Source organism: Aegilops tauschii, chromosome 6 (assembly GCF_002575655.3).
Source record: "Aegilops tauschii subsp. strangulata cultivar AL8/78 chromosome 6, Aet v6.0, whole genome shotgun sequence".
Classification (NCBI taxonomy): Eukaryota; Viridiplantae; Streptophyta; class Magnoliopsida; order Poales; family Poaceae; genus Aegilops; species Aegilops tauschii.
In genome coordinates this window covers 480091111-480102498 of record NC_053040.3, presented here as the reverse complement: position 1 = coordinate 480102498, position 11388 = coordinate 480091111, and the positions used below count along the sequence as shown (strand labels likewise).

The following is an 11388-nucleotide window of genomic DNA, read 5'->3' as shown; positions in this document are numbered from 1 at the left end:
TCTTTCCAGGGACGTTCGTCTTCCATAGTTTCTTCCATGAGTCAGCTTCTCTTTCTGTGCTTGACGAACCCGTCGTTCCATCCAGCCATGCTCCTCTTCTATATTTTGTATCTATCAACATTCTATACGCAGATCTTACTGAAAAGCTTCCGTTCTTCTCGAAGAACCACGACCACGTGTCAGGAATGTTGCTGGTGCATAAGGGTATCTGTATTATAGCTGCAATATCAATAGGTAAGCACACTTCCTCCAACCTGTTTATATCCCAAGTTGCACTCGTTGGGTCTATTAATTCAGCCACAAGTTCAGGGGGGTTCGCTATCCGGGCACCATACGGCCGCATCATTTCTTTTCTGGGAATCTAGTTGTCGCTCCAAATAGAAGTTGACAATCCGTTCCCAATTGTCCGGATTAAGCCCTGCTTCAGTATGTCCCGCCCTTCAACTATAGACCTCCAGACTTGGCTTGGATGGCTACCCACCCCTGCTGTGAGAATTGTGGACTCCGGGAAATATATACTCTTGAGGATCCGGGCACTTAACGAGGCTGGGTGCTACAGAATTCTCCATGCTTGTTTTGCCAATAAGGATAAATTGAATAATTCAAAATCCTTAAACCCCAGACCCCCCATGCTTTTCGGCTGAGTCATCGCCTCCCAAGAGACCCAATTGGGTTTACGTTTACCATCTTTACTACCCCACCAAAATTTCCTGATCAGCATATCTAGATGTTCACAAAGTCCCCTAGGCAACTTGAAGCATGACATGGAAAACACTAGTACAGCCTGAGCGACTGATTTCACCAATACCTCCTTACCCGCTGAAGACAGAGTTTTCTCAATCCATCCTTGTACCTTACTCCACAAGTAATCCTTCAGGTACTTAAAGGCGCCATTTTTTGAAGCTCCCACATCTGATGGCATACCAAGGTATTTGGCACTTAGAGTCTCATTTGGAACCTGCAAAATAGTCTTCACGTCTTGTCTGACTGCATTGGGGCATTTTTTGCTGAAGAATATTGATGAATTCTCATGGTTAATCCTTTGTCCCGAAGCTTGACAATATGTGTTCAACAACTGGTTCACCTCATTCGCCCCATCTGCACTAGCCTTAAAAAACAGCAGGCTGTCATCAGCAAATAATAAGTGGTTAACTGGTGGTGCAGAAGCTGCCACCTATATTCCACCTATGTTGGATGACCCATCAATAGATTTTAAAAGGCACGAAAGGCCCTCTGCTGCAATCAAGAATAGGTATGGGGAGGTAGGATCTCCCTGTCGAATCCCCCGAGAAGGTATGAACTCGTCAAGTTTTCTGCCATTGAAAAGAACTGAAAATCTCACTGATCTTACCATACTCATGACTATGTTGACCCATCTCTCAGTGAATCCCAGCTTCAGCATAATTGCCTGAAGATAATCCCACTCCACTCTGTCATATGCCTTCATCATATCTAGTTTCAGTGCGCAATGGCTGTTTCTCTTTGATCTATTTCGCTTCATAAAATGGAGACACTCGTAAGCGGTGATTATGTTGTCAGTGATAAACCTACCTGGGACAAACGCGGTCTGTTCCTCTGAGATGATATCAGGGAGCACCATCTTGAGCCTGTTTGATATAACCTTTGATGCTATTTTGTAAAGGACATTGCATAAAGAAATCGGCCTAAATTGCGTCAATGACGTGGGGTTCTTTACCTTGGGTATGAGAACAAGGATTGTATCATTTATACACTCAGCTGATTCCGTGCCATTAATTATCCGAAGGACAGCTTCTGTCACTTGCATGCCACAAACCTCCCAATGCCTCTGAAAGAAATGTGCTGGGAATCCGTCAGGACCCGGTGCCTTTGTAGGAAACATTTGGAAGAGCGCAGTCTTGACTTCCTCTGGTTTATAGTCTGCTTCTAAGAGCTGGTTCATCGCCGGAGTTACCTTCGTTGGTACTGAATCCAGTACTCTGTGCATGTCATGCACCCCCTCGGACTGGTACAAGTTGCTATAAAATTCCGTGGCATGCTCTTCCAATTCAGTTATATTCTCTGTCACCCTTCCATCGGGCAGCTGAAGAGCCTTAATTTGGTTCTTCTTTCTCCTTCTACTAGCCCTTAAGTGGAAAAAATACGTGTTCTTATCTCCGGAAACTAGCCACTCCACCCGGGCTCTCTGCCTCCATAGTATTTCTTCCCTGTTGAAGAGCTCAACCAAACGGTCACACGTTTTGATCTCCATTCTGGATGGCTCTGTTCGTCCTGGCGCAGCCCGAAGTAGAGCTAGCTTGTTTTGTAAGCTGCAGATTTCTCGCCTGACATTGCCAAAGACGTTGCGATCCCATGTGGCTGGATCTCCAGCGAGAGCCCCCATCTTTTCTTTGATCTCCTGAACCGATCCTCCCTGATTCTGTCCCCAACTATTAGCCACTGTCGGCGCCAGCATTTCATGCGTCTCCCACATCTGTTCATATTTAAAGGGCCTTGGTCCCCCTTTGCATGCATGCATGTCGGCCAGGCGCAACACCAGCGGCGCATGATCCAAGGAGGCAGCAGTTTCATGGCTTAGTTCAGCATGCGGGAAGGCTAGTGACCAATCTGTTGTTGCTACACCCCTGTCCAGTCTAACCCGAGTGAAAGTCCCACCAGCCACCTTCTTTTCAAAAGTCCACGGGTTTCCTTTGTACCCAATATCCGAGAGACCGCAGGTATCCAGGGCATCTCTAAAAGCATCCATCTGAGCTTGGCTGCGATTGCCAATTCCATCATGCTCACTGGCGTGAAGAACTTCGTTAAAATCACCCATAGCAATCCATGGGAGTGTGCTGGCCGTAACAATTCCTCTCATCGTGTCCCATGTTCTGTATCATTCAGGCACTTGGGCCTCTCCATAGACAAAAGTAATGCGGAAAGGGCGAACCAGGTCCTCCACTTCCATGTCAATATGATACTGAGAGTAACCGATAACTTTTGCTTTTATTGAATCATTCCAAAATACACCAAGACCTCCACTTCTTCCTACACTACTGACCGCAAAACTTTTATTAAAACCCAAAGTATCTACTAATCCTTCTACTCTCGAGCCCTCTATCTGAGTTTCCAGAATGCATAACATAGAGGGGGAAAAACGCTTCGTTAGGACACGAAGCTCTTGAACCATCGCGGGATTGCCAGCACCGCGACAGTTCCATGCTAATAGACTCATTGCGCCTGGCGCGACCCCACTAGGTGGCCCGCCAAACGCGCATCAGTAGGTTTTGTTGTTTGTGTGTTCTTCTTTTCAGTAGAGACGCTTGTGGTCTTCGTTCTCTTGGGCTCCTGTTTGGGGGGTGGGCTCAGGGAACCCCTTCCACTGTGGCTGGAGGTTTCTCGCCCGTGTCCATATCCGCTGCATCTCCAGGTGCCGTGATCGCAAGCAGATGGTCTTGAGGCCCCCTCTTCCTGTTCTCGTCCCCGTCTCCCATAACTGCATCCTCATCAACAGCAGTGTTGTCATCAGAGAAGCCGCGGCCTGCGGCACGCCCTGCTCGTCCAGCTCTGCCTCTTCCTCTGTTGTTTCCGAGCCCACGCCCTCCTGCTGGTCCTTTTCCTTCTCTAGGTCCACGGCCCGGTCCCCGAAACCAGGTGGCCCGGAGATCTTTGAAAACCAGAGATTTGGGGTGGTGAACTCCATCGCCGCATTCCTTGAACAGGTGGCCAAGATGCCCACATACGGCACACCAGTCCGGCAGTCTTTCGTATTTCACTCGAAAGATCTCCCTCTTCTTGTTCTTAACCAGAGATACTGCATTCTTCAAAGGCTTGTTCACATCTATTTTCACCCGGACCCGATAAAAGTTACCTTCAAAGTCCTGAGACTGAGGTTCAGCGAAGATGAACTCCCCTATAGTAGCTGACAGAGACTTGATCAAGGGAAAGTATCCTTCTGGAAAGTCATGGATTTGAGCCCATATCTCTATATGATCTAGGGTTATGGTCGACAGTTTTGTGAATCCATCGTAAGGTGCAAGGACCACAGCCTTACCCTTGAAAGCCTAGGGTCCGTCCTCCATGACTCGTTCCCAATCTCCGAGACACATGAACTGCATGGTGTACAGATTGTCTTCCAGAGGGCGAATCTTCACTTCCTTTGCGAGATCCCAAGCAACTCGCATGCTCCTATAGAACCCATATTGGCTGTAGACTTTATCCGTGTGAACCCTAGCAATCGCCATCCACCTGGTTGCTTTCTCCGGGAGATCGGCTTCGTCCACAACCACATCTTGCAAATTGTCCTCGCTAAGGCCAAGTTCTGCCATCATCGCCTCCAGATCGAAGGTAGAACCCGAGCCCTCAGCGTTTTTCTCCATGAGATCTCTAGCCCGTGGGTTATCGGTTCCGCGGGCGGGTGTTCCCCAGCAAAACGATCCACGCCTGGCAGCCGATCAGGAGCACCAGGGCTCTCCACCGTCGCCGGGAAGGTTCGTTGAGGGGATAGGGTTCTCAACGGTGTAGGCTGTCGCCGTCGCCGAGAGGAGGTGTAAAACCCTAGCGAGAGGGGATTTGCGAGTTCTAATGATGACTAGTAGGTAAAGATAAAGATGTAAAGGCGTGAACCACAACTAAACATTAGCTAGTTGGACCAGAGGTACAAAACGGGCCATACAGCAAAAATCAAGTGACAAGCTCTTTATGAAGACGGGCCATATGCTGGAAAGATCAGGCCGCGGCCCAGTATAGCCCCTCTGACACTCCGCCATTATGCCATTACCTTTGAGCAATTGCCTAAAAAAACATTATCTTTGAGCAAGCTCTATGGGATTCAAAAAGTCATCCGAAAAGTTATATGGCATGCGCCCAAAAAATTATATGGCACGACGCCACGATACATGACTATAGTATGATACTCTAATTATTACTAGTGATCATTAATCAACCTTAATTTTTTAGGGATAATCAACCTTATTTAGTGTGGGTGCTTAGCAAGTGTGATTGTTTGCTCTTTCTGTTAGTTATTCTATTGCCTCCTGCATCATGTAATCTCCTCATCTCGTTATGCTGATGAGCTGATTTTTCAATTCATAAAAGCTTGACGAAAGCGTTCTCCCCGCGAAAAAAACAACAAAGAAATACTAGAACATGTCGTAGCGCAACGATCATTAGTCTCCTGCCATTATGCTAAGATAAACATGTCATGGAGCTGTGGCCAGAAAAAGAAACATGTCGCGGAGAAAAGTCGGAGCTAATTACATGTATTTGTCGGCTGGGCTGTGTTTATAAGTGCACGTCATTGTGGGCCGTGCCGAATATATACGTGTAGCTGCTTTCCTCCTTCGCGTGAAGAAAGAAAACAATGTCACGGTTCGCCTACAATCTTCCTAATACGAACCGCCTACGGTTCGCCTACAATCTTCCTCGATCCCCTCCTCTTGCCTACAATCTTCCTACGAACCGCCTCCAACCCCCTTCCCTGCCTGAAATAACACGACGCAATTCGCAGCATCCCGGTACGTCGCTTCCGATCTAGAATAACCGTGAGATCTATCTCATCAAACTAGCCACAATGGATAGTAGCATAGAGTAGTAACATGCTCATGGAGTGTGGCGTTTTGATGGCCGAGCACCCTGCAGGCCGCAATCTCCCGCCGTGGAGTATAGCGCTGCAATGTGTGCATGGCTTTTTAATCCGAGGTATACGATAGCTGTCAGATTAAAATACATGGGTGCCGTGGGCTGGTGTGCTAGCGTTGTACGTGGGCCTCGGGTGCAGGCACCTCTTGTCCTTGCTGGGCTGGTTTAAAAATAGCACATATAGCTCGTGGCAGTTATGGGCTGGTGCGACATTAATTCTGGGCCCATCTGGCGCAGCACCTAGCTTAACCCCGGAAGCGGTGATGTGATGTTTTTTTCCCTGGTCAGTTCATTCATCCCCTTCCCGTGGAATGTGAAAAAAAAAGCTATGTGGCACGGCGATTCGCCATGGATGGCCTCGAGTTCTTTGAGGAAGCAGAATCAGGGTAAGAACCGATCTGGCGTCCATATTTCTCTTGCCGTTGCTCACTCCAAAAGGGGATCTTTCTTTGGTTGGTGTTCTGCTCATTGATTTCACCGTGGTTCGTTCTTGAGTTCTTCTCCCTGATGTTGGATGGATCTGACTAGATGAGACTTTTGTATGTGCCACAGATTGGTTCCTAGGGCTCATGCGGGTGATATTTTGGTTGGCGGGATCAATGTTGTCGAGTCTATGGTTGCTTCCATCCATGAAGCTCGCGGGCGCTCCTCTGATGTGATGTCTTCTAAACCGATGGACGGCAGTAGCGGCAAAGAGCAGTTCCAGGGGGCTGACACGAATGTTGGCTCGTTCCGCAATGGTGGGAGTGAGGTCGTTGGTGACTCAAACGATATGGCGGCTCAGAATACTGCAACTGAGTCTATGGGAGTGGGAGATGAGGGAGACGCAGAGGATGTCGTCGTCAACAAAACAAAGATCTTATGTTGGACTCGGCGGTAAGAAAACACACACTCATTTGTCATTCCTTTGCTGTTAGACCATAGATTGTAGCTTCCTGTACTCACCTTTGCTGTTAGACCAGAGATTGTAGCTTCCTGTAATCGCCTGTAACAAAAACACACGCGTGCAAAGAGTTTGCAGCCCCATGGATGAATAATTCTCTTTTTTTCCCTGTTACAGCATTCATGCTAGCTTGGAACCATAATTTTACAATCAGGTGTCGAGCGAAAAAAATGCTGCTAGATCATATTTATTATTTCTGTATCAATAGATCGACTTTTTTTTTCAGAAGTGCTTTGCTTATATCGGTCTGTACCAGTGGGAATTACATTTAACACCGATTTTGGGGAAAATGCAGTGTTAGGATTGGCAACGCGCCAGAAGAGAGGGATGCCAACCCAAGCAGGTCCCTGCCCTGGATGCTTCAATGCAAGCTTATGCAGACAACAAGGTTGGCACTGTTGTTAACCCGGCGCTCGGGACTAGCTTTGACACAGTTGTAGAAGCATATGAGTTTTACAACTTATACTCCTGGGAGACTGGTTTTGGCGTCAGGTATGCCAAAAGTAGGCTGAATGTCCATCGGAAAAAATGTATGCAGGAGTTTGTGTGCGCGTGTGCGGTGAGGATGATTCATTAATTCAAAAAAGAGAAATTGTTTCCTCACACCTAATTGTTTCCTATTATGTTCTCATATGTTATAGAAAAACACTGCAGGGCAAGCCATTGCAATCGAATAGCCGCTCGACGAGGTGTGGATGCCCTGCGTTGATGCGGATTCTTAAGTCTGATGATAAAGGATGGTACATATGTGAGCACAAAGCAGAGCACAACCATGCACTCTCAGTTAACTGTACGGAGAAGCTGCACTGGAAATCACACTGGCACATAGATAGATGGAGCAACTAAGAAATGTGAAAACATTGCCGGAGTCGGTGGTTGCTGTACGCGATGGCACGGGTTTATCTGACAGATAGGTGGCAATGCAAGTGATTCTGCAGGTTCAGCTACAGCAGAGAAGCAACATTTTGGTCCAACAAAAAATAGGTGCAAAGTGCCTCGCAATGTTCAGATAGCTTTGGGGCGCCATCAAAGAAGAGACCAGCGGGGCGCCCTACGACAAGCTGCGACAAAGCACCATACGAACAGCCAGCTAAGAGGAGTAGGTTCTGTTCGATCTGCCGGGTCCAGGGGCACAAGAGCACAACATGTCCGCGGCACGGGAGGTCTTCCAAAGGCGCCAAGGAAATCGCCTCGCTGCTCCAGGTGCAGCCCGAAAGGCCACAGAAGGAACACTTGCACCAACACGCCCAAGGCTGATTTCTATGGTTGATTTCATTTGTTTTCTATGCTTGAAACATGACAGTTTCATGTAACCGTGCTAATGTGGATGTCAGACTGCTAATGACTACTCCACATATTAGTGTATCTCTATATCTGTAGTATCATTTGTTGTCGGAGAATTGCTTGAAGACAATGTGTGTTTGGTGTGAAAATCACTTGTTTGATCCTTTTCGCTTCAAGTTGTGTTGCTTTGATTGGTGTACCATTTAGGATGAGCGGTCTCCACCTGAACCTTGCCGCAGTCCGGGCACATGATGAGCGGCAGATGCTGTCGCCTTTCCCTGCAACGAACGAAGGATGAAGATGAAGCCATGTCGATTTTGTTTGACTTGGGTGCGGCAACTATGTAGAGCCAACTCCTATAAGTAGCCCATGAGGCCAAGGCAACGGCAGGATCCTCAACGTTCAACCCAAACGGCTCCCTGCCCGTTTGCCAAGCGCACATGTTGACGGAGTCAAACCCGTGCCATGCAGCGCGTGACCGCGACATGCAACTGTGCTGCACTCATGTGCCTGCCAGAGTTCGCGAGTCTGCACGGTTTATTTAATAGCAAATACGGGGTTGTGCAGCCGACTCTCCTATAAATACAGTAAAAATACGGCAGCGTCATACTCACGTGGCACCGATCACAACGAGCACCGACGGGGCTGATTCCGGCCTGCAGGGTGCTCGGCCACCAAAAGCCATTTTCGCATGCTCATGTTACTATTCTATGTTACTACCTCTATAGTGGGAAGTAACATATACTCCGTCCCAAAATTCTTGTCTTAGATTTGTCTAAGTACGGATGTATCAAGTCACGTTTTAGTATTAGATACATCCGTATCTAGACAAATCTAAGATAAGAATTTTGGGACGGAGGGAGTATGTGATAACATGCAATACTTCATTTATTATGCTATAGACTCGTTTTGCCATGGGCCTTCCTTGCCGCCGCGGACTCGGACGCCGTCTGGTCCTGCTTCCTGCCCCACGACCTCCCACAGTTCGCTCAGGGCGTGCTCCGCCGCGCGCCGCCGTCCAAGAAGGGCTTGTTCCGATGCCTCTCCGACCAACCGGCGCTCCTCCCAGGCAAGCTCGTGGTACGTAGTACAGATCCCATGCATATCACCCCAACCTAACTAGTAGTACTGCTTATCAAAATCAGCTACTCGATCGATCTGCCGTTCTTTTGCGCAGAGCATGCGGCTGGACCGGGCTACTGGCGCCAAGTGCTACATGCTCTCGGCGAGGTCGCTGCCTATTTCGTGGGGCGAGACAAGACAATACTGGGAATGGATCAAGCTCCGTTCTCATGAGATCCAAGCAAACAACAGGTTCGCGCTACTTAATTGGCCCTATTAATTTAGTTATCGTCTCTCTCCGGTCTGATGGTGTTCCATGTGTCAGTCAGTACTAACCATACCATACGCTCGCATCTGCGACAGATTCTCTGAAGCAGCTCAACTTCGGGGAGTTTGGTGGCTGTTAATCCGTGGCAAAATACATAGCACAATGCTCTGCCGGAACTCCAAGTATGCTGCTTACATGGTGTTCAAGCTAGCGGATGAGTTCACCAAGCTTGATTTCCCGTTTCAAGAGGCATCAATAAGTGTTGGAGGGAATGATTCATCAACATGCCAAGTTTGCCTCCAAGCCTACATGGAGGATGGGGATGACGGGGTACCTCGCAAACATATCTTGAGGTCAAGTTGGGAAATCCGTCTGCCTCGTATGAAACGTCGTGCAATTCGTCTCACGGATGACGTTATGCTCCCTCGAAAAAGGGCTGACGGCTGGATGGAGGTCGAGCTAGGCGAGTTCTACAACGGAGAAGGCTGCGACGGTGACGTGTTTGTGACCCTAATGGAGACAGAAGCAGGAGTTTTCAAGAGTGGTCTTATTGTGTGGGGTATCGAGATTAGAACTAAGCAATGATGTTGATGAGCTTGTTGGGTTAAGAACCGTCGTCGTCTAAATTCCTTTCTAAAAAACAATCTGTTTGAGTTGTTGCAAGTGAAACATTAACTATCCGTCCAAATTTTTGAAACCGCTCGTTGGTGAAAGTACATGACCGTTGCTATTTGTAACTTTGTCTTCTTTATCTATTTTCATCTCGACCAGTACATTGACTCGTATGCAAAGTCAAGGTTTTTATTTACGTCTTTTATATGATGGGAAATTTTATTGATGTTGTATTAAAGAAGGTACAACATGTATCCGGCATCTGCGGGAACACAACCCACAAAAGAAAAATAAAGAAAGAAAATCGATGGTTGTTCTTCATTTGGTTCAGTTAGTCGATTCTCAGCGAAATAAATTGACCAACACCTGCAAACTAATCTATTTTAAGTATTGTATGCAGGGTTTTGGTTACCGCTCGAAATTTCGAGATTTACCAAGGTTACCGCATATTTCGCCCCCCCCCCCTCGGTAAATGGGCATTTCGAGCAAAAATTCAAATTTTTGAATTTTTTGAATTCAGACGCTCAATGTATAGTCATGTATGGTAGCACTTGACAGCACGCTTGTAGACAACGTTTCGCTGAGCTAGTAGCTCTTAACTACCGAACGGTATGATTATAATCAACAGATCCGAACGACTGCTATTCTTACTCACATGCCCAATCGGTATTTCAACACACAATGCATGAGGAATGAAGGAAGGAAGCAGTTCTATTCAGATGATTAGAGTATGCATGCATGCATGTGAGACGAAATAGCTGACATCAGCAATGTTCATTCAAATTCAGAACTCAAAATGTTTTGAGCTTAAACCGTTGCTCAGATTAAAACTTTGTTTTCACGTAAAAGTTTCGTCGTGACGAGATCTTCAAAACTAGATCCCATGTTGGTATGTTTCGACAACTCTTTTTTTTTTCACGTCAAAAGTTACCACATCTAGACTACATAACATATCATGCCTGCACTACGTAACTTATCATGTGACCGGGTATATGTTTCGACTACTTTTTTGTTTGGGCCAAAAATTACCATGATATTTTCAAGTTAATTATCAGGTCTACAATACCCCCTTCTAACATCGCTGTCGTGCCTGGGCCGCAAGGTGAGGTCCATGTGCAAACACGGTAAGGCCGGCTTATAAACAAAATTTTGCGGCTTGTATCGGGCCAGATCCGTTTAGGCGTGTGGCGGGCCGGGTCGATACCAGGCCGCTCTGTTGGCCACCTATGATCAGGTCTGTGATGCATTAGAATATTATGCTATCTACGTAGAAGTTATTGTGGACATATTTTTCAACAACTCCTTTCCCCGGGTCAAAGTTATCGCGGGTGCTTGTACGTAAGTTATCAAGTAAGCGGTTGCATATTATCATGTCCACAAAAGTTGTCAGAGTTATTTTTTCAATGAGAAAATTTCCCTAGCCAAAGTTATCACGGTATTTGTACGTGAGTTATCAGCTCTGTTGTGCGTATATCTTCATGCTGTTTGCACGGAAGTTACTGTAGCATTTGTACGTGAGTTATCACCTTTGTTCTATCTATATTACCAAGCTATTTACACACAAATTACCGGGCTACATTATTTAACATTTTTTCGGGTAAAAAAGTTACCATGGTGATTG

At 46.9% G+C, this 11388-nt stretch overlaps 2 protein-coding genes across 2 annotated transcripts; both read left to right on the top strand.

The window, feature by feature from the left end:
• The first annotated feature begins 5834 nt into the window (after positions 1 to 5834).
• LOC109784878 (uncharacterized) lies at positions 5835 to 7978 on the top strand. The gene is made up of 3 exons (XM_040393060.2): positions 5835 to 5984; positions 6151 to 6474; positions 6837 to 7978. The coding sequence occupies exons 1-3, from the start codon at positions 5947 to 5949 to the stop codon at positions 6979 to 6981; spliced, it is 507 nt and encodes a 168-aa protein (XP_040248994.1). The 5' UTR covers positions 5835 to 5946; the 3' UTR covers positions 6982 to 7978.
• A 312-nt stretch (positions 7979 to 8290) lies between these two features.
• LOC109784892 (F-box protein PP2-B11-like) lies at positions 8291 to 10074 on the top strand. Its single transcript, XM_020343507.2, has 4 exons — positions 8291 to 8343; positions 8728 to 8905; positions 9003 to 9139; positions 9251 to 10074. The coding sequence occupies exons 1-4, from the start codon at positions 8291 to 8293 to the stop codon at positions 9738 to 9740; spliced, it is 858 nt and encodes a 285-aa protein (XP_020199096.1). The 3' UTR covers positions 9741 to 10074.
• The last annotated feature ends 1314 nt before the right edge of the window (positions 10075 to 11388 follow it).